This window comes from Neopsephotus bourkii, unplaced genomic scaffold, assembly GCF_033783945.1.
Source record: "Neopsephotus bourkii isolate Nb327-2 ecotype Australia unplaced genomic scaffold, CSIRO-AGI_Nbou_v1 NB_718, whole genome shotgun sequence".
In the NCBI taxonomy this organism is placed as follows: domain Eukaryota; kingdom Metazoa; phylum Chordata; class Aves; order Psittaciformes; family Psittacidae; genus Neopsephotus; species Neopsephotus bourkii.
This window is the reverse complement of record NW_026901217.1, coordinates 2,715,483-2,738,329: the sequence shown is the minus strand read 5'-3', so window position 1 is coordinate 2,738,329 and position 22,847 is coordinate 2,715,483. Positions and strand designations below refer to the sequence as shown.

The window sequence follows — 22,847 nt, the reverse complement described above, 5'->3', positions numbered from 1 at the left end:
TGGAGAAACTAACTTTGGCCTGCAAAAGAAATAATGGATATAATGGACTGTTCTTAGTTTGAATCCTGACAGTATTTATAAGTCTGAGAGATACCTTAAAATGCTGTGGGGTTGTTATTTTGGGGTTGTTTTTTTTATACAAATACCACTTATTAATCATCTGTTTTTCAACTTCAGTAGATACATATCCCTGTGAGCCTGCTGGGAGAGGCCAGTTAGGAACCACCATTATCAGTATCCCAGACCTGATTTTGGTACTTTTGGGAAGAGTGAGGGAAGCAAGAGCAGTGGGAAGGGAGATCACTCTCTGGGGTCTTTTGGGGTCTTTTTCTCCAGCTGTCTCTAGGTCAGCTCAGAGGTACCTGCAGCTATTCTGTCTCTGGGCAGTTAACAACCCATCAGGAGGACCTCAGGCTGGCTTAGGCTGATGTCCCCAGAGGAGGGTAGGCAGTCATTCAGTGGCCAAATGTGAAGGAGTCCCCACCCCTGGCACACTCAATTGTTTGTGCCCCTGCCCATGGAAGGGAGTTGGAACTGGGTGGTCTTTAAGATCTCTTCCAACTCAAACCGTTCTATGATTTCTGTGAAACGCCTGTTCATGTGCATCTGATGTCTTTTAATTCTGCAAATCCTTTTGTTTCACCCAATCCCAGTTACTCAGGGTCTCTCTTTCAAAGTGATCAGTATTGAGTGTGCACGTGACATCTGTAAGTCCTCTGCAGAGCATGACTGGACTTGTGTGCTGGTGCCTGGGTGCATCCAGCAGCAGAGGCTGCTCTTCACAAACAGAGGGCCAAGTGGTATTTCAGTCACCATCCAAAGCATTCAGAGACTATTTTCTTCTACGCCTTTTCTTCCCTGCAGTCCATGGTGCATAATAAAAATAAATACACGTCACATGGCATTACTACTACTATTAAATTAAAAAAGAAAAAAGAGAGAAGCTGGAAGTTCTTAGTCTCAAGAAGAGGGTGGAGCGGGGAAAAGTGCAGAGCCATATAACAATGGGGAGTCTGCTTTATTAGTATTAAGGAGGGAAATAAAATCTGCTCTGGCAGTAGTGAAATAGAACACCAGGAAGATTATGTCAGTCTTTGTTTGCACACAGTATGATTCTTCTCTTTCACCAGCCAATTTGTATATTTGAAAAGGCAGTTGCTTGGTTAAAATAATTAGCTGAACTTCATCCAATTCCCCACTTACGTGAAAAAATGTTTGAAGAAATATAGACAATTGTTGTTGAGCAATTATAATGAAGAAAAGAAGCAGTGGTCACTGGACAATTATAGCGCCATGTCTAAATACCCACATACATACTGTAGTTTCAAAGTGAGACAGGCAGCTCTTGCTGACTCTTTGCTGTAGCTGCTGTGTTTTGGGATAGTGGCTTTAGAAGCGTAGCAAAATCCTACCTAATTCTTCCTGAAACTTGTGCAGTGTGGCTTAGCCTGGGGCTGCCTCAGAGAAGAGAGTTTGAAGCTAAATGTGTCCCAAGTATATAAAGCAAAAGAAAGAGTGAACTGGGTACAAGTCATGTATCTTCATTATTTTATGCTTTAAGCATCAAAAATACGTATTAATGAATGAGACTGTCATCTTATATACTCCTTTATATATTCCAGATTATTTTATGTTATTATTTTGGAAAAAAACCAAACAGACCAACGTACAGAATTTTTGAATATTTGAGGTTTTGAATAAGAGACCGTTGCAACAATTTGATGAGGAATTCCCCATAGGAGGTCCAGTGCAGTATATTAACATGAACTTCAGTGACAGGAAAGTGATTTCTCCTTGTTCCTACACCTTCATCCCTGGAGCTACACTTGTAGCTTTTTCCAGGAAAAATAGTAACCTGAGATTTTGAAATGGAAGTTACTTGGGAAGGATGCACAAGTGCTGGCTGAGGCAGTGGTCATCCCAGTTGTTTCTTAACTTCAGACTCCTCAGTAGACATAAAGGCAGTAGCACAAACTCATGCATTCTGGTTTATGTTTCTTAAACCACTTCCTTGTTCTCCAGACCTGCCAGTTGCGTTTCTGTGTTATTCAGGGTGAGAGAGTCAGGATGTCTGCTGGCACGGTGGAGCTCTCTGATCCCAGGGCCCTGCTGGCTTGTGAACCCAGCCGTGCATGGTGGCAGCGGGACTCCTTGCCATGAGTTTTTCTGTTGCCTAGGGCTGCAGGCAGCCTTGGGGGCTGATGGGCTGGGGTCAGGGATGATTGCCCTGAGGGGTGAGGGCTGCAGGTGTGAGGCTCTCAGTTCTCCTTAGCCATCCTTTCCCCCAGCCCATCTCTGCACCAGGCACTTCCAAAAGCCATTTCTACCTGTACATCAACTGATGGAGAATATATATAATTTAAAACATGCATGCAGTGGGGGGTAGATTCCCCTGTTGCACCATTTCTAACCCTTTCAGCAGGCTCATGTCCATCAGCCAGGGCAGAGCTCAACGCTGACAATTCAAACCCATTTTAAAACATTTTTGTCACTTCATTAACATCATCAGTTTTGTTTCTGGTCCTTGTAGGAGGATGGATGTTAATGCTGCCTGTGGTCTGCCAGGTGGCAAAGTGAACACAGCCATCCGCTGTGGATGGTGTAAGAACTGAGCAAGGTGATGCCCAAGTCCCCCAAAGCTCACAGGCAGTGTGTTCTTCTGCCAGGCTGGTTGCACAGGGACCAGGCAGCCCTCTGGGGCTGGCAGAACTCCAGCTCCATGTCTGTAGTCCCCAGCTCCCTTACCGAGCCTGAACTTTGCAGCTGTGGTTGTGTCTTACTGACCTCTGCACGATCAGTGCTTGGTTTCCAAGTCTCATGGTTCCTCACGTGTGGGCTGCCCTGCGCACATTCTGTTTTCCTGTATTTATCCTCTGGATTTTGCTTCTTTCTCTTTGCAGGGAACGGATGCGCCAGTCTGCGATGTTTGAGCTGTGCCAGGGGATGCACCAGATCAGTCTGCAGTTTGTTCGCTTGCAGCTTAGCTTTGAGGAGTACACTATAATGAAAGTTTTGCTGCTGTTGAGCACAGGTAAGTTAGATTCGTGGTTACATGGGAATACTTGAAAATAATCCAATTCACAAAGTGGTGCAGTGATTTTAACTAGTGTAACAAAAGAGCCACGCTGTTTCCATCAGGGCCACAGGAATAAGCCTGGTTTTACGTCTTGGGTTTATCTGCAGGTCTCACTCTAATCTGTGTTAGCACAGGAAGTGTCCTTCCAGTTCGAATGTCGTGCATTGGAAGGACAGGAGTGGCCAGGCAAGGGCCTTCGCCCCCCTCTTTCTTCTGCACAGCAAGTGCTTGAGTCAGCCAGGCATGCTGAGAAAGTGCAATAGATATGGGAACTGGGGAAGAATCCCCACTCGACACTCAAAGCCACTGGTTTGGGTGACTTAGTGTCACCTTCAAGATCAAAAGATGTACATTGTCTGCACTGTAGAATGGGTGATTTTTCAATGCCGAGTGAATTGAGAATGGTAAACCCTGTTGCAGGGCACTGAAAGTTTAATAGATAACAGCGCACACTTTATGTTTCTCTGGAGTGTCATACTTTGAGTTTTAAGATGCCAAATTGCATCTTGGTGTTTGTTTCAGCACTGTGTAGTAATTAGCAGATCTCTTGATCTTAGTGAAAATATTGAAAAGCTCCCATCCCAGTACAACTGTATGAATACACAGGCAGTTTGTACATTACTTTTCCATCAGTCTTAATGAAAAATCCAATTACCTGTAATCAAACTTGCTTCTGTATAATCATGCTCCTGTTTGTGGGATCCACTCGCTGACATCACGATGAGATAACACATCAGCTCCACTGGCGGGTGTTCATGATGTCGCTGCGGTGAACTCACCAGGCAAGAATTCCCCCGGCAGAAGGAGGCTGGCATGGGGAGAGGAGGAATGGAAGATCAAAGGGGCTACTCTGCTTATTCCAGCTTTCACTTGCGAGCTGCCGGCAGCAAGATGCTTGCCCAAGGCTGCCAGGGCCAGGGGCTACACAGGCTCGTGCTGCACAGAGCGTCTCTCCATTTGGTGGTGAGCAGAGCTTAGTGCACCCTTTCTTGCCCATCATCCCATCTCCTGCCTCAGCAAGCTGGGAGGAGGAAGGAGCAAATGGCAAGCGGTAGGCATTAGTTGTGCAGCATAGGGAGGTGCTTCCTGCTGAAACTGCTAAAGGACACCAGAGTGGGCTGATGCAGCAGCAGATTTAGACACCCAGGAGCCTCCTGAGCCCCAGCCATGGTGTGGGTGTGTTTGCTGTAGGCAAAGTTAGGTGCCTACGAAGGGATTTGCAGCATCCAGCAAATCCAAGTGGCAACCCCTAAAGGCAAGGCAGTGGGATGGGTCTTTTTTCCCTTTCTGTGGTGCCTTTCATTCAGACGTCACCCGTCCCACCCAGGTGGTAGCTCTGTGGTTAAAGAACTTGCCTTTGAAAGAGGACGTGAAGCTGCAGTTCCCATCTGGCTGGAGGGGATTTGGATTCACTCACAGAAACCCCCTGGGGCTGTAAGTTTCTTGGGCTCGGCTGTCTCCTCTCCCTTCTTCCCATTGAAGCTGTTCTAGCTCCCTGGGATGGGGTGATACGCTGTCCATTGAGGATCACTTTGTGTCCAGGCCTGTGAGGTCTGACCCCCAAGTCCCACTCCATCAAGGGCTGGAGGAGATGGGGTGCTGGTGAAGCTGAGACTGGGGGGAGCTGATATGCTCTGGGGTAGCCCTTTGAGGCAAACAGGCTTTTTGAAGGTTCTCACTTGAGGTCTTTACAGAAGGAACTAGCAGTGCTAAACATGGTTATGCTTGGGGAAGGTCCAGCTCCAAGAATGTTCTTGAGAGAGTATCTGGATTGGGATCTGGCTTTGCTACTTTTTAATCAGCCCTAAAGGGAGAGAATCTTTAGAAAAAGAGCCTAAAGGCGTTCTGAAAACACAGCAAAATTTCCTTTAGCAAGGTATTTGGTATTCTGCACTGGTAGTGTTGACTAATGACTTGAGTTATTGCAAGAACTTGTTAGGTGAGATCAGCCTGGCCAATTAACTTCAGCTAGCTGGGTCCCTTTGAAACATGCACAGTAGTCACTAGAAATCCTACTAAAATAGTTTATTTTGGGAGAACCAGGGTATTTTTGTTAGAGAGAGGAGTGGGAAATGGAGATGAAGACAGCCATAAAACCCAGACAACGTCACGTGAAGGGCAGCAAACCTGGTTTTGGATGCTTACACCTTGATGCAACCTAGTGACAGAAAACACCAGGTTTGTTTTTGTTTAAGGTTTTTTTATTGCATCGTGTGATGAGCAGAGTACAAGTTATTCTGCAACTTTCATGATGACCACATCAAGGAAGTTTCACTCCATTTACATGTGGAAGAAACCACACATTACAACTCAATTGTTTTCTTGCTTTCCACAGACCATAGATTTTGGGAGCTTGCCAGAAGCATTGCTGCATTTAATAAGTAAAATCAGAAACACTGGGCAAACCTCCAGAATTTCATGTTTTGCTTGAGTTCTCTTTATTTGTGGTCTTTCTTTCTTAATAATCTGGCCAGAGTGATGGCATAATAATTTTCAGACAGAGCATAAAATGCATCGTAGTAGACAATGAAAGAGTGCCTCTAACATTCTTAAGACGATATGTAGGAATACAGGCCTGTGAATATTAAAGGTACGTTACAGTACATTTTGTGTAAGGGCCCCAGTAGGCTCTGATGGCTTTAACTCATCTTGATTGCTGTCTCTCTTTATTCAGCTTAAAATGAATTTGTGCATCTGTTTCAGTTTCTTCCGTCAGCTGACCGACTCAGAGATTTGGCATCTAGAATTTAAAAGTTAGATGTTACATGTATATAATATACGATACTTATAGGCAGGTTGGTGTGTTACCTCCTAGGCTTTGTCTAAAGATTCCTCCTTGTGCCCTCTTCCAGCACTTGATGGTCACAAGACCTTGCAGCTTATGTGGTGGTAGAGCTCCTCCTTGTTTTCCATTGCCAAACTGCTCTTGTAGTAACTGGTGATGGAAGGTACTACTGGTGTTTTTTCTTAAAGCATCTTCTCTGCAGCTATTTGGGCAGTGGTTACTTGCTTATGATGTGATTGCAGTGGGATAGAAGGCAGTACAGAATTTCAAACAGAATGGAGTGGATGAACAAGACAATTTCTGTCAAGATGTTAAGTCAGGGTAAGCCAAGTTGGAAGATGACCTTTTTTTTTCCTTTTTTAGTAAAAAGACTTCCCATTTAGCTTACTCTGACATAGCTTTCTGGCTTGCTTAGAAAATAAGCTCCTCCTGTACAGTTTAGCATTTTATTTTCCTTCTCTAGCCTAGCATTAAGAGACAGAGTAGAAAAATATTTGATAGTTAAGCAGTACTAGAACACCAGAATGCTTTGTTTATTGTTATTAATAACCTCTTTGGGGTTTTCCTAGAGATCTGATCCTGTAAGCCATTCCTGTTTGGGGCAGAACCTGCAGTCTGTCAATAAACAGTGTATTTGCTTTTGTAGTTAGCCTTGATGGTATCAGTCACAGTAAAACGTATTGGAAGACTCTACTTACCATTAGCCCATTTGGGAAATGATCCCTCTGGCAGATGGGAACTTTAATAGGACACTAGAAATGCTTGCTACTCTATGGTATGGTCAAGCACTCTCTTGGGATGTTTGGAAAATAGTCTTCTGTTTAATGCAGAATAATGGCTCTGTCTGTTCTAGGTGTTATGCCGATGTTTACTAACATTCAAGGAAATGTTACTTGATGGCATAAAAATGTTTCACTTGGTCTGGCATTTTTGCACATAACAGCTGTAAATCTGTACCTTCCCCTCCTCTGCCAAGTGTGGGGAATCATTCAAGAACGTTAAATCACGTCTGCAACTTCTAAGAAAATATTCTTGATCCATCTGGTTTTTGGTTTTGGGGTGGTTTTTTTTTTTTTGTGGTTGGGTTGTATTAAAAACAGTTTCAGCATGAGCTTAGCATGTGTCCAAGATGCCGTCTTGTCTTCTGCCACAGCTTCTGCAATCACAGATCTGGAGAGGATGCTTGAACTGCTTGAAAATCTGTATTATGTTGTTGATTCCTAACCAATGTCTGTAAAATTGTGGACTTTGCTTACAGGTTTTATTCTTTCATCCATTAACTAGTGTAACTTTTTAAGTATGCGCATCAAAAGAATAAGCAATACAGTTAATATTAATATAAGACTGTCTTTTCAATGACAGTTCCCAAGGATGGTCTCAAAAGCCAAGCTGCGTTTGAAGAAATGAGGGCAAATTACATTAAAGAACTAAAGAAGATGGTAACTAAATGTCCAAGTAACTCTGGGCAAAGCTGGCAGAGATTCTACCAACTGACTAAACTTCTTGACTCCATGCATGATGTAAGTATAACTCCTCAGGGAGCACAGAAAAGTTAAGCAAAAATCACTCCATTAAGGTAAACCAGTAGTCTTTAATTGTGTTAAGAGGGAGGAAAACAAACATTTAAATTCTTTTTAAAGGAACATCTGGGACAAGTTGTTAGATGAATTTAAGGACAACTGCCAAGTAAAATAAGAAAATGTAAGTCATTTAGGGCTGGGTCCTACTGCCTTCTCCTATGTCTCCTAGGTAGTGTGTTCCTCCAGTGATCCACTTAAGGTCAGTATAGCTATTAGTGGGGTCAGAGGTTCTTCAGTGGGAGAAGGGATGTTGGATGTTGTTCAAAGTTAGATGTGGTGTAAGTGCAGCACACAGAGTACCCAACGAGCTGCTCCTCAATGGAAAGTGCTGGATTAGTGTCACTTAATCTAACATGCCTGATGTGCAGTTAAATGTTGAGTTAATTTGGTGATCTTTTATGGTTGGGGTTTAATAATGATGACTTTAAAGCTGTGTTAAGACCTTGGAGCCATCTTGGGTATTTGAAGCTTTATTTGAGCTTTTCAAGCATGGGAGTCACTGTGTTGTTAGGTTACTTTATACCGCCCTGGCGCCTTCCAGTGCAGGGGGTTTGTTTTATATGCGTCAGGTGGGAGATGCTATGAATGACGTGGGGAAACTGAAAGTTTAGTCCCAGAACAGCCAGGCTGTTGTTGCCTCAGTCCAGGGTGGCTCTGAAGGGTTGTGGTAGGTGTGTGGTGCATGGGACCTGCTCGTGGCTTCAGAAGGTGTATCTTTAATGTTGAGCTGTGAGCAGCCTGGTTCTAGCCAGCGATTAAGTGCAGAGATTTACCTCTCCAGGTGCTTTGAGCAGCAGTGGGGGTATATGTCCATGCTGTCTATAATGGAGCCTGGAGCACCTATAGAGGAAGCCAGTGACCCAGAAGTGGTCTCCTCACTGCCTGGGCCAGTAGTGGGGCTAGTGCCCATCCTCTCTGAAGCGGCACCACCATGCAGTGAGTGATGGGAGCTTCACGGGGCAAGTGATCTTTAGTCTTGTTGGGGTGCAAGAGAGGAAGGATCCGATGGTAAAGTGCAGCAAAGGAGAAAAGTGGCCTACTCCACCCTGGGTGGGCAGGGGAGTAACTTTGCTGCATGGAGAACCTACTGCACTTGCTTTCAGAGCCTGCATATAAATGTACTTCTTTGTACTCAAATTTCATTTGTGTGGAGACAGTACAGTACAGTGCACTTCAGGTCAGATCTGTATAAGAGCCTGAGGTCTGTTTACAGAATGTACATATGGAATTATTTTTCAAATATTGTTCTGTTGTTCATTAAAACATTGCAAATCTTAGTGGGAGGCAGGGAGAGTATTATTAGTACTGCAGTAATAGCTCATTCTTCAGAGCTCGGGTTTCACTCGCTCCCTGCCAGCAAAGGAAGTTGTAGTGTTTTAGTGGAAAGAAAGGGGATGGGTGATAAAATCATTTGCAAGATATTCACATCTGAACCCCAGGGCAGCATAACAAACCCCTGCGTTTCTGGAGATGTCTAATCCTCCTCAGAATAGGCAGTGTCTATGGGTGATTATTTAAATGGGTGTGTATGTGTGGTTAAGGTGACTGGATGACAGGCTCGCGCTTACTGAGAATGCTACCGTGTCCTGCAGGCGTTTTCTAAAGCACAACATTAAGCACTGGGAGCTGGGCTGACTGGAGGAAGCAGACTGCTCTTGCATTTTATTTAATTTTTAATTAAGCTATTTTTGTATTTTATTTTAAGAGAGTGCTTTCTTACAAAGGACGTTTTAAAGAAAGTCCCCTTGTCAGCATTCTCTGTTAAAAAGGCCGCTTGTCCGACAACAGTGCTTCCTTTCAGGGGTGGTGTTGGAGACTTGCTCAACAAAGGCACTTGTTTATTCTTCCTCTTTACAACTGATTTTTTTTTGCTTTTCATTGGTTTTTTTTTCAATCCATCAGAATAAATTGAGAGTGGTGATGCTCTTAATGAGGAGCAAGAATTTCTCTTCACCCCCCACTGCCTGTTAGCACAGAATTTCTCTGTTTGATCAATGTATATGCAAATGTTCTGCTCAGCCCCTTAGTTTAGGAGGAGCACTTTTGCAGGTGCCACCTATGCATTTTTAACTTAACTCTGTTACAGTTTCAGAAGATCAGGATATAGTTGGTGCGGAGTGGTCTAACTGGAGCTGAGGCCCCATGATTACATGCCACAGTGTTGGCATTTGCAGTGCAAGCCTGAAGGGACCTGTGCAGAATTCATGCTTATTAAGCTCTCCTCCTGCCTCCAGCTTTTCCATCAGCGCAAAGCAGTATCCTGTCATTCACGGAGTTTGCTTTACCTGAGCGTAGCGATAAACAGTGAAAAAAACACTGCTCCTTTGCACCTTCACACTTGCTGTCACCAGCCTCATTTTTAAGTAGTCTTTTCTGAAGACTGTGTGAAGTAAAGTGCATGGGAATATCGAATTTTACAGTATTTGATGCAGTACCAAATCACTTGGCTGGTACGAGGAAGAAGACCCCAAACACAATGTTTTTGCGCTGCTCAGTGTACTAAATCATTCATCCACACAGTGAACATATGTGCAGGTAGAAAAGTGCCGAGGTGAGGAAAACAAATTTTCAAGAAGGCCAGGTAGGCACTTCAGCATTTGAAAGAATCAGCAACTTTAATGATCCATAAAGCCCCGAAGTAGGAAAAGCGCAACCGAGAAGTACGAGATGGAACCCGTCCTGAGCAGACAAGATAACCACAGTTTCCTTGGCTGGAGGACCATGCCTGCAGGCTGATGGGTAGTTTGCGTCACTGCTGCCATGCACCAAAATGCTCTTTATTTGCATGATGCTGTGTGGAAGCTGTTGTTGCTGATACAGCAGGCGCTGGCTGACAGCATCAGTCTGGTTACACAGTGCGCCCTTCCTCTCATGCAGCAGGAGATGAGAGGAGGAAAAGGTTGTTGCCATTTACTTGCTGCTGTGCATTGCTTCTGTGGATGAACCCCAGTGTGGGTATCTTCCAGGAGTGCTGAGGGCAGCAACATAATCGGTATATTTAGATTAGATAAAGGAAAAAGTAATCATCGCTATGAGGGCGGTGAGACACTGGCACAGGGTGCCCAGAGAAGCTGCGGCTGCCCTATCCCTGGTAGTGTTCAAGGCCAGGTTGGATGGGGCTTGGAGCAACCTGGTCTCGTGGTAGGTGTCCCTAACTATGGCAGGGAGTTGGAACCGGATGAGATTTAGGGTCACTTCCAACCCAAAAAATTCTTTCTATTTCCTTCTTGTAAGGATTGTATTTCTATCATTGTGGCTGGGGGTTTTGTTACCTGTTGAGAACTATAGTGTAGCAAGGACAACTGGCCTCCCTATTCAGGATATAAAAGTTTTGGGCCTTGGGCTCACAAATGGCCATGGGCATTTCAGGGAGAGATGCATATGCAGCACTTGGATGTAGGTGAACTGTGTTATGTGAGCAGACAAATGGCATTCAGGAACATTAGAAACAGATGTACTACACATGGTATCAAAAACTTCATTTGGATCCTCCTCAACATCTCCTGTTGGCTTTGGCAGGAAGGGTTGTATCTTGCATGGCAATCCTTGTTTCATATAGAGAGTGTAGTGTATGGTTAGGCAGTTTGCAGAACAAAAGCTGAGTTTGGTTTCAATCTGGCTGATACTAAACAGACTTTCAGTGAAGAGGGCTTTTGTTTCGATGCCATGACATTAAACCCTAATATGAACCTTCCCCTTGTCTTGGCAAGGCAGAGCACTGCACTGTCATTGCTTGTTGATATTTTCTGCCAAACACAAATAAATTCTTTAAGGCTCATGCTGCTGAATAATTAATTTTTTATGGTTCCTGAAGGGAATACTTTATAGCTGAGGTAGATCTTTCCATAGGCTGAGAGCGCCAGGATTATACTCACTGAAAAAGCTGACAGTGGGAAGCAGGGCACAGATCCTCGAGGGGCAGGTTTGCAGGGCATGCTGTGGTGGATGCACATGTGCCTCTGCAGGTGCTTGACCCCACAAATACAGAGCTGCAGATGAGCCTCTCAGCTGTTGCCAACACCTTTGGGCGCACTTACTCCTGCTACTGATCTGCCAAAGCTGTGTCCCATGGCTGAAGAGCTGTTTGGAGCCTTGTTTAGTGGCTGAACTCTCAGAGGAGGCATTTTCCCTGTATACTCAGGCTAGATCCAGCCCCTGCTTCTGGTGCGGCCCCCGCAAAAGCAGCAGCCATGAGTGTGCATGGGTGTGTGTTGCAGCAGCTAATACATGTCTGTCAAGTGAGAATTGATTCCCAGCTCCCTAACGTAGACAGGGGCTTCTCTGAGGGTCGTCTTTGCTCAGTATGTGATGGTTGGGTCTCCTCTCCTTTACTTTAATAGGTTTTTACTGAAGGAGGGCAGAAACCCCCGCTATTGTTGACAGAAGAGCAAGGGAGACTTGGCCCAAAATTCACCCTGGCCAAGGGCTGAGGATGCTTCATGGTGTGTGATGCCGTGGGTTTGCATGCATACTCCAAGCATACAAAATGAGATCATCTCAGGTTTCTCCATGTCATGGCTGGGTGTCAGGTGCTGTAGTTTCTGTGTGCACATGTCGATGAAGAGAAATGAGTGCAGTTCCTAAATCAGTAACTGCACCTGTCCAGGCAGAACTAGGTTCCACATTTGTTCTGGTCAAACACTGTTCATGCCTAATCCAGATGCATTTTTCCACCTTCTACTCCTTGCTAGCAAGAGACAAATACATTGCATAGGTGTAACCAGAGGCTTCATCCCTTGCTCTTACTTTGTTTTCCCTGGGTTTGTGGGAGGTTTTGCTCTTTGGATTAGAGTTCAAGACTTCTTAAGAAGCTACAAATTAGCCACAGTGGCACCAAAGGACATCTGTACCCCTGAGAATCAGCCTGTGAGCCATCCCAGGGGAAGGTAATTTACTTCCTGAGCCCTGAGAGTAATTAATTCATATTATGGGATTTTCACAGGACTGAGAGCAAAAGGGAATATAGTGGCAATGGACTAATCAAACCTGGCTGGCAGTGGTTTTCCTTAGCGTTACCAGTTGTGAAGCATGAGCTTTGTATCCACTGTGTGAATGGGGAAAAGCAGGAAGTTGCAGTAGTTCCACACTCACCCAGGGCTCTTTCCTGCCTGGGGGAAAGGAGGCTGGCTGGCCTTTGCTGTTGTTCTTTACCTTAGCAGGGCAGCAGGCTGACCCCTGCGCAGTTTGAAATGGGCAGGTTTTGAAAGCAAGAGTCAGAACACTGCTGCTCAGCAGCCTGTCCTTTCAGGGAGCCTGGCTTGGTGCAGGTAGTCACCAAGGCTGTGCAGTTGCATCATGTAGAGCTGCAGGGTTGCCTCCACCCAACGCACATCTGCACTGTACTGCATAGGAAACAGGCAGAGACCCATTCCTGAAAGGGACAGAGAAAGTTTCCAGTGTCACTTTCATATAAGAACACAAGAGGTTCCTGACAGTAATAGCTGTAGCTAGTAATAGGAAGGAATTACTCAGCACTGTGTTGTTACTCTACTGCTGTCTCCGTTGCTGTATCAGTAGGCTTAATTGCAAAGATGCTCCTGAAGATTGAGAAGTGGCTGTGGGCTTTCATACCACACTCTGAGGCTGGGAAAGAGTCTGAAGTCAGAAAACTGAGTACACAGAACTGTGCACCCCTGCAGATCAGACAGTTCTTACTGGAAATGCAAAGGCATGGTGAGAGTGCCAAGCTCAAAAGACATTATTTTTGCTGTAAAATTCTTCAAGTGCTTGAAGGTCATTGTAACTGCATTAACTTCAGGGACTTCATTAAAGGATTCATTTTTTTAATTATGGAGAACTGCATGGGTGAAAAAAAGCCCATTTTATGGAAACCCCACCCTAATAACAGAAAATGATGTTTGATTAATGCTTCTATTTCTCAGAGGTGCTTAATACAGCATACAAATGCAAAGATTGATTAAGTAAAAATCTCAGAATTACTAAGCCTGCTGTAGCCTTGGAAATGTTTAAGCGCAGCACACTGTAGGGTAGTGATGAGAGAAAGCTTCATAATTAATGGCTGAAGTGGCGAAGGGTTATAGCTAACAGCTGATCCACTTGCCATCAGAAGAGCTGTCATGTCTTACAGCAGTCTGGGTAACACAGATGTGATAATTCTGACCTGTGTATCTGCAATCCTGCAACCCCGCTCATACTGGCCTGGTTGTCCTGCATGCAGAGGGAAGCTTGCAATGCTGTCAGAGGTACTGAGCCATGGTTTATATCCAGCTCCAAAGGGAATTGAACAACTACCTTCTAAAGCGGTAAGAACGATGGCCTGGTTGCATCCTGAGGAAATGGGAATTATTCCAGTTGTGGCCTCAACTGCACTGTCTGCGCTCTGCCAAGCTGTAGCTCTTCAGAAGAGAGCTTCAGCAGCCAAAATAATTGGAGATGGTAAAAGTAAATACGTTTTTAGTCACTGTTGCACTGCTTGTGAAAACAGTGGTGCTCTCCTTCATGCTGCCCCATTAGAGCTGCCTCTCACACTGCCATACTGGAGAAGGTGTCAGCAGGTCCAGTATGAGCTACCAGAAGCAGAGGGTAAAAGCAGTCGGTAGAATGTGGTCAGGAGTGGTACTGTTGAAAATGCACGAGGACTCGCTCGCAGAGGAGAGCCCCGCTCGTGGCTCAGATCGCAGTGTTGTAGCCTTCTCTAGCTGACCTTATCATGTTGTTTACATTTTAGTACCTCTGAGTTGGTCTGTGATTCCTCTTTGGTTTCAGTCAGTGCTAGAAGTTCCTCCCCAGCCCCAAAAGGCACACAACTTTTAAGGTTGCAGTTAAAAAGATCCCGACTGCAGTCCCTTGTTCGTGTGACACAGGGGGTGTGCTTCCTGATAATTCTGTTTTCTTGATGTGGCTGATTATTGCCAAATACGTTAAAGTTGATAACTTTGCTTAAGGAAGAGGCACAAAAGTTTTAGCAGACTAAATAGGTATACAACGTATATTATCCTTAAGGCCCTAAACCCAAGTATTACATGCTGGGGGGGGCTCTTGGTATTTTCTTTTAAATGGTTGTGTAAACTTAACCTTTCTCCTCAGTGGTGAGACTCAGAGTGTGCTATGTTATGATAGTATCTATGAACCACATCCTGCATTTTCCCCACTGGACTGCTAACGCCTTTACTGTATAGAGAGTAGATTATGCTCCCTTCAGCAGTGTTGGTATTTTTCGTTTCCCCTTTTGTCCCCATACTCACCAGGCACACATATGCACTTTATGCTAATAAAAGCTTTCTAAGGTGGCAGAATGAATAGTTCCCACGTGGGCTTTTCTGCGATACCTATCTGGCTGCACTCAGTGGCTTCAACGTAAGTGTGATGAGGCAGGAGTGAGCTTGACTAGAAGAGAAGGTGAGCAGGCAGCACAGTGAGGCTGGTTGGTGAGCTGACAGAGGTGATCCCAAGCCCCTCACTCACATTCAGTGATGCAAAACAGCTTGTGTTCAAGTTGAGGAAAAGTAGTACGTTCACCAGGTCACTGTCAAGGCTGTGCTGGGGAGCGAGGCTCGGATTGCTTACGTGCTGGTATTTGATGATGCAAGCAGGAAGGAGGTTAGTGGTGATTTTACCAAGCGACAGTTTCCTTCTCTTTGGTTGCTTTGTGTTTGGTTGCTTGTGTGTTATGTTTGGAATATTTTTGGCATACAACTTCCTCCTGATGGGTAAAGTGAACCTTGGAACATCAGCATTTTTTCCCCACTTGTAAACCAAATCATGGCTATGCTATTTAGCGTGCATCTGTTTACCTAGTATTGCTCCATGACATGCCAGGTTGTGAATGAACTAAGCAACAGCAAACAGGCTCACGTAGTACTCAGCAGCAGAGAGTAGTGTGTGAGAGATCTCAGCACTTCCCTGTCTTGTTCATAAATTGCTTGTATGTTTGCAAGAACAGCTGTGAAAGTCCTGAAAAATAAGTAGTAAGATATGGTGCTACAGGGTGGTAGTCTGTTGCTGCCTCTATTTCCTATTCTGCCTTCCAGATGTCCACTTTTTATTTAACTAACTGCTTTACTACAGAGTGCAACTCCACACATTAAGAACTGAAACAAGAACCTTGTGTTTGATAAACTACAAAAGCAGAAGTGGTTTAAAAGTCCTTTGCAAGGGCATAAGGCACCAAATGTTTGAATGCTTAAATAGCACAGGCTGTAGTTTTAGTTCAGTTGTACAGTGCAGTAATCTGGTGAACTGCAATGGAAATTCATACACTAATGGAAACCCAGACACACTTCATTCATGCGTGCTTCAGAAGCTGACTTGCCTCTTCTGTTGTGCCTTTCTTAAAAATTGCAAAGGGTCCAGCATACTGTGAGGCTTTAGAGCATTTATTTAGATCAGAGCGACAAAAACTATTTTTGAAATAACATTCTTTTGCTACTAAAGGTCATGAACAAGTACTCCTTGATTGTATCAAGGTACTGTATGTAAAACTAACCCAGCAAAAGCCTACATGCATGTAGGTCAAGCCTCCAGCTTCCTTTGCCACATTTTTATCATTTTTCATAGAATCATGGAATGGCTTGGGTGAGAAGGGACCTTAAAGATCATACAGTTCTAACCCCCCTGCCAGGGGCAGAGACACCTTCCACTGGACCAGGTTGCTCAAAGCCCAGTCCAGTCTAGGCTTGAACACTGCCAGGGATGGAACATCTGTTTATCATGATCCACTTACTTATTACCCCCAAGCAGTGATGCTGGAAGAGGTCTTCTTGTCTTCACAGTTCTCTCACTCTAATGGCACGTTGTTCTATAGCAAAGATAAGCTGTAGTTTGCAATTTTGTGTGGAGAAAATAGCACAAGAGACAAAAACAAATAAAATGCTCAAAAGCAAAAATCAGTGTTCATTCTTGTACTGTGATTAAGTTTCCCGTAACATGTAGACTACACTGAAGTTCTGTAATGACAAATGAGAACACCACAACTCGAGAAAAGGTAGAACAAGTCAGACTAAATTTATTGGTGATTAGAAGACACATGGTATTTTTCCCCACATAGCAAAAAGCTCCTGGTACCTGGATACCATTTTGTCCTTCAGCTTGCATCCCTGTCACAGCTGGGGACCACATGTGTTAGGATAAGAAAATGGCTGTCAGTTGCCATTTGGGAGAACTGAGATACAGTTTCACCATGACCACCTCTGCCACCCAGAGGAAGCCAAAGGAGAGCCATGGTGCAGTGGACAGTGCTTGCGGTGGTGCAGAACAAAGCTTCCTGCTCAAGTCATTGAGAAGCTAAATAGAATTTTTTGGCTTTAAAATGCTCAGGATCATACTTAATGCACTGAGAGAAAGCAAAACTGCTGTTAGGCACCACTGTGGAAATGGAGAATTTGGGGTTTGGTTGTTGTTTTTTTTTTCAAGAAGAGATACTTCCTTTAACTATTCTGTATTTTAATGAGTAATAAGCAGGAAAAAGCTGGGGGAGGGGGGTGTATTTGAAAAAAATGCCTTTATAGAGAAATGCCTTACCAGATCAACAGTTTCATAAAGCCTTTGATGCTCTAAAACCTGAAATGCTACAGCGTGACACAGAAGCCTGTTGTTGAGCTAAAACCATGAGCTGCTCTGGCAGTTGTAGGTTGCAACCCCTGGAGAGTGCACTGAAGTTAAGCAGATAATCTGATTGATTGCATGTGTATATCCAGCTGAGAATCAGAGATACAATAGTTCATGGCTGCTCTTTTCCCTCTGGGCAGAAGACTTCATTTTCATAGACGTTGAGTACCAATAGTCTCTACGGTGGCCAGTTGCCTGTTAGTGAAACGAGAAGTGCAGTTACACTGAAAAATGAAATCTGTGGTATCTTGGGTTTTCCTAGTTAGTTGATTTCTAATGACTTAAGTAACACTTTGGGGTTTGAGTTCTCTTGTTTGCTTTTTAACCCCTGCAAATGGACTGCCATTTCTCAGTAATAGTTCATTATCAATAAGCATGCCAAATTGTCTGTGTTTTTCCTAAGAAGTGTTCCTCTCTGTGTTTTTCAGCTCGTTAGTGACTTATTGGAATTCTGCTTCTACACTTTCCGAGAGTCTCAGGCACTGAAAGTAGAGTTTCCAGCCATGCTGGTGGAAATCATCAGTGACCAGCTACCAAAGGTGGAATCTGGGAATGCCAAGCCCCTGTACTTTCACAGGAAGTGATAGAAAATGTCTTAAATGGAAGAACTTTGCCTTAAGTTTCCCTGTGTTATTCCACACCCATGAAGGACCCAAGAAACCATATTTTAAACATGCTATTTACACTTGTTCAGCAGTCTCTGAATAGTCTAAAATCATACAAAGGGTTTGGGGAATGGAAAGCAAGATTTGGCAAGACCTAGATGTTTGGATTTGGCAAGACCTAGATGCTTGGAAATTACCCCATAACCCTAAAACACTTAGAAAATGTTCCTGTTCCTCTGGATGAAAAGCCATATCTAGTCAGTAACTCTTTGATTTTGATATTTTAACAGATGGAGTTTTAAATATGCCATGTAGTTTCTGGTATTGTTTGCTTGTTTTAAAAGGGTTCAAGAACTAATGAGAACTTTTTAAAGCTTACCCTTGGTTTGCACATAAAACGTAAAGTCAATATGGGGCATTAATATTCTTTTCTTGTTAAAAAAAAAGAAAAAAAGAAAAAAAGACAAAAAACCTATATATATATACACACACACATATATACACACACAAACCCTAATGTGTAAAGTTAAAACAGAACATTTGGTGTGGAATACTGTTATCCCCACCTGTGGCATTTGTTATCTCATGTTATCCCATCATAGATGCTATACACTGTGTTAAGTGTCCATTTACTATTTAATTACAAAGGATGAGATGCGAAAACAAATGCCCTGGTATCAATTTATAGTATCTATTGTGCTGGCTTTACAAATAATTTTTTGCAGTCTTTTGCTGTACTGTACATTGCTGTATGTATAAATTGTGAAGGACCTGAAATAAGGTGTAAGGAACTTTTGTAAATGAGACAAAAAAACTCTTTAATGGTTAATAGGATGAATGGGAAAGTATTTTTGAAAGAACTCTATTTTGCTGGAGACTATTTAAGTACTATCTTTGTCTAAACAAACAAGGTAATTTTTTTGTAAAGTGAAATGTTCTGCATGCATAATGAACCGTTTACAGTGTATTTAAGAAAGGGAAAGCTGTGCCTTTTTTAGCATCATATCTAATTTACCATCCTACAGTATCTGTTGTAAATAACCACACTTAACCTTTTGAGTTGTATTTAAGCCTTTCTATTTCCCCTCTATATTTTTCTCCCTTTCGTCTCGCTTGCAAGCGTATGTGACTCAAGCACATCTTCAAACTCCTGCTTCATATTTCTGTAGGAAACTACACTCTGTTGTGTTTGCCATTTTACCAAGGTTTCATTTAACAAGACAAATTACAGTCTCTCCAAAGCTTTTGCCAGCTTAATGATATAGTGAGTTCTTGCCCTCAGTTCCCTTTCTCTCTCAGGGGAACAGGGGTGAATAAGATGTTGAATGATTTCTCTTTTTTTATTAAGGCTTCCCAGATTGTTTGGTTTTCCTTTGAATACTGGATACATAAAGCATCTTAAAAGGTCAGATTATTATTTCAGATGGGGGAGAGCAATTTCTGATTATGATGAAGGGAACATGCAGATCATTACAGTAAGTATACGGAACAGATTTGTCCTGGTGAGAGGGGTGGTAAGGTGCTGCTAAGGGCAGGCAAGCTGAGTGGAATTTTTAGTGATAAACTAAAAGCGCGTGTAGTTTTGTAAGTGTTTTTGTAATAATCAGAATACATCTGAGAAGACAAATGTTCACACTACAAGTTCAACTCAGTCTGATTTTGTCTCAAAAATGTTTTCTCTAGAGTAAGACTGCAAAGAAAAAAAAACCAACTTTTTGAGGTGATTTTCATTGTTTCACAGTTTATAAGCAAATACAAACTTTTGGAGTAGAATAGAGGACAGGTGAACTTTTCTGAGGCTCAACTGTTGCTACCATATGCTCATGTTTAACTAGAATAGTTTTTCAGAGTCCTGTAGTGTTCTCTCTGGGTGCCACTGGTATGTTGGAGCACTAGTTTGTCCTCTGGCTGGTCAGAATGTAGCATTTCTTTCAAAAGGTGGTTGAATGCAGAATTCTACACCCTTTCCAAGTCCAAATTCTGAGGTGCGCATTAGTGCACTGAAGCCAGTCAGTGCTACTTGTCTTTTTAAATGACACCTGCCTTATGCAATGGGGAATCTGTAAAGACTGTATTCAGAGAGACTTTTTTATATATAAATATATGCATACATATATTATTTGCATTTTGGAAGTCTAATTCATAGGCAGATCTTTCAATACTGACCTGCACAGCAATATGAAAGCCAAACTTCCAATGTGAGATACACAGCATGCAGACTAGTTGTTTACAGTAAAGACACAGTCCTACATCCATCTTTTCATTTATCTTTTTTTTTTAAAGTCTAAAATAGGAAATTTCAAAGCCAGGTTCTGGGTGAATACAGTCTGCAGCAGCTTTTTATATTAACAAAGTTACTGCCTCCTTTTCTGTCTCAGAGTAACTTTGCTTGATTAAACTAGCAAAGCCATATTCTACACTTCACTGTTAAATGCCTGTCCCAGTCCAAATTGTTGTCTGTTTGCTCCTATTTTTGTACCTTATTACTTTTAATCTTGGTTTGGTACAATTCATAATTCACAGAAACTTCATATAATTAAACACACTAAATTAGTTTTAAAAAGCAATTTATATCTTTATGCAAAAACGTTATGTCTGTCTTTGCAAACAACTGTAAGCAGATTATAATAAATCCTTTACTTTAATCACCTGTTGTTTATGAAACCATTCATTGATTATTATTTTTTGCAAGAGATCATTGAAGTAATAGATACAATTGGATATAGATGTTGTAAGAGGCAGTATTCTCTTAGCAAGGACACTTAAGCAGAATAGCCATCACTTTTTTTATCTAAACCTGTGTACAGCAAAGAAATAAAGAAACCAACAACCCTAGTTTTTAGCTACCAGGGGAAGTTCCCTTCTGTTGCATTTGTTTAGAGTGAAATAGGCATTCGTCTCCTGCAAAATACAAGACATAACCTAAAAGACCTTTTAGGAGTGGGCTTCTGTTCATCGAGCTGAATTATTTTGGTGTGAAGAAGGAACAGGGATATGGAGCAAGTGCATTGTATACACAGTTAAAAATGTAAAATAGTGTTAAATGTTCTGCAGTGGGTATTTCAGGAATACTACACGGCGTGCGACTCGACGGTTGCGCAGAGTAAACTAGAAGAGACTACAGTTTGCAATAGCGGAATCTTATTAAAAAGATACTTTACAATCAGTAATGCAAAAAGCTAATTCACAGGGTGGTGTTTTTCACTGACTTGTTTAAACATTTATGAAATTAAACAATTCTACAGTTAATGCACTTTTAATTGTTTATTAAAGATTTGACTCTTTCTTTTTTTAGAGCAATGTTTTCAGCTGGAGGTCAATGACTTGATAAGATGATAGACAGCAGTTCTGAGGCCAGGAAGCTCAGAGGAATGTTTAAGAATTCTTGGAGTTTAAATAGATTCCTGGATGAAAAAGAAAAGCAGCCAGCAGTATGGTGTAAACAGTAAAATCTATGCATAATGATGCATTTATAATTAGGGATTTGCTTCTGTATGTTTAAAGCTTTTTAAATAAATAGAAAATATTGTTTGGTCTTTATGTTAATGTCTGCAAGTACCTATTTTTTTTTCTTTTTTTTTATACAAATTGTACAAATATACATGAATTAAACTGGTTTGATTGCAAGTATTTCTTGCATTTTAATCTCAGATAGGTGCTGGTGCAGTGATGTCCTTAGAGATGAGCTTCTGCTCATCTAGAAACAAGTCTAAGTAACATAAACCAACAGTGTAATAGGACATCTTCCTTCATGCATCTAGAAATTTGGTTTCATCAAGCTCCATTAATGCGGAAGATGCAGCAAATAGGATGGCTTCAGCCAGAAAGCAGCTACTCACACTAACCGTAAGGAATGTCCAACAATGAGTAATTTGGTTCACTTAGCCTGGGCAACTGCAACTGACAGATGAAGTGCCGACACAGTTACATTCACAAGGTCCATCCTGCGCAAAGAAATGAACCCAGCACCCTTCTGCAGCCAGACCCATCTGGCTTCCAGTTTCGATTAACCTGGAGCTGCTACACCAACTGACCAAAGGTGGAATTTTTCTCACGGAAATAGGGATTTGCTATTTTACAGTGAATTAGGTATTTATTAGGAAGAAATTCTTCACTATGTGGGTGGTGAGACACTGGCACAGGTTGCCCAGAGAAGTTGTGGCTGCCCCATCCCTGAAAGTGTTCAAGGCCAGGTTGGACAGGGCTTTGAGCAACCTGGTCTAATGGCAGGTGTCCCTGCCCCTGGTAGAGGGGCTAGAACTGTATGATCCTTAAGGTCCCTTCCAACCCAAACCAGTCTGTGATGATTATATACACGAGGTTTCCCCAGTGACTAACGGAACCTGCCTTTTGAGGGTCAGGTCTTTTCCAGTCATAATTACAAGACACAAGGGTAGACAAAACCCTGGTCTGTTCTGTGCACTCTCCCTCTCAAAAATTCCCCATTGAGTTCTGCATGCAGCTCACTCTGTGGTGTAACAAAAACCACCATTTAATTGCATTTTGGTTTTTTAATAACAAGTTCCACAAACTTTTTATTGCCAAAAGTCCTCACACCTGCCTTCTGTTTGCTGAATTGTCAGAAGGAAAGGATAGCAGAGAATCAGCAGTGTTAAGAAAAACATCCCATATGTTTACAAGCAGATGTATCTGTCATATGCTGTTCTAGAAATAAGAAAATGCTATCGCTACTTAAAAGCATAATAAAACTTGTAATCTGACCTCAAGCTGGGACACTGCTTTCTTTCAGGTATCTACAGTGAGTGGGAGTTTATGATGAATACTACTGAGATACAAAAGGGGAGAAACACCCTTTCATTTAAAAGGTTTTGCTAGGTACAACAGGCCATGCCATAAGGTTTTAAAACAAGCACTTTAACAGTAGATAGTGAGAGGACAAAGTGTATTTGGAGCTTACCTGTGGTTCCTGCAGGCACAGATGAGGGCACAGTCTTGAAGTCTAGAGCAGAAGATACATCCCCAAGGTACATTCAGCTTCAAAGGTGAAACTCGGTGATGACTTCCAGTTAACCCATGTTTAGGACTGGTGCATTTGCAGACTACACAAGCCCTCTGTCAGCAACTCTTTAAATTGCAAACCAGGTAAGAATGTGAAATGGGCTAGGAGAACAAGAGTATCTGTTCCAAGTTTCTCCCCATGCCTTTTCTGTGCTACAGTTTCAGAGGCCCAGCTAGAAAAACTAAGCAGTGGAGCAGGAACACTTAACTTCCAT

The 22,847-nt window shown here is 42.7% G+C and overlaps 1 protein-coding gene across 4 annotated transcripts in view; it reads left to right on the top strand.

Moving 5' to 3' along the window:
• NR3C2 (nuclear receptor subfamily 3 group C member 2) overlaps window positions 1–21,153 on the top strand; it is a 209,074-nt gene extending 187,921 nt beyond the window's left edge. For all 4 annotated transcript variants that reach the window (XM_061354196.1, XM_061354195.1, XM_061354194.1 and 1 more), the window contains 3 exons: window positions 2,901–3,031; window positions 7,224–7,381; window positions 17,437–21,153. In XM_061354196.1, coding sequence (XP_061210180.1) covers window positions 2,901–3,031; window positions 7,224–7,381; window positions 17,437–17,592 — 445 coding nt within the window. In that variant the 3' untranslated portion in view covers window positions 17,593–21,153. The remainder of the gene's footprint in view (window positions 1–2,900; window positions 3,032–7,223; window positions 7,382–17,436) is intronic.
• Window positions 21,154–22,847: the final 1,694 nt, after the last annotated feature.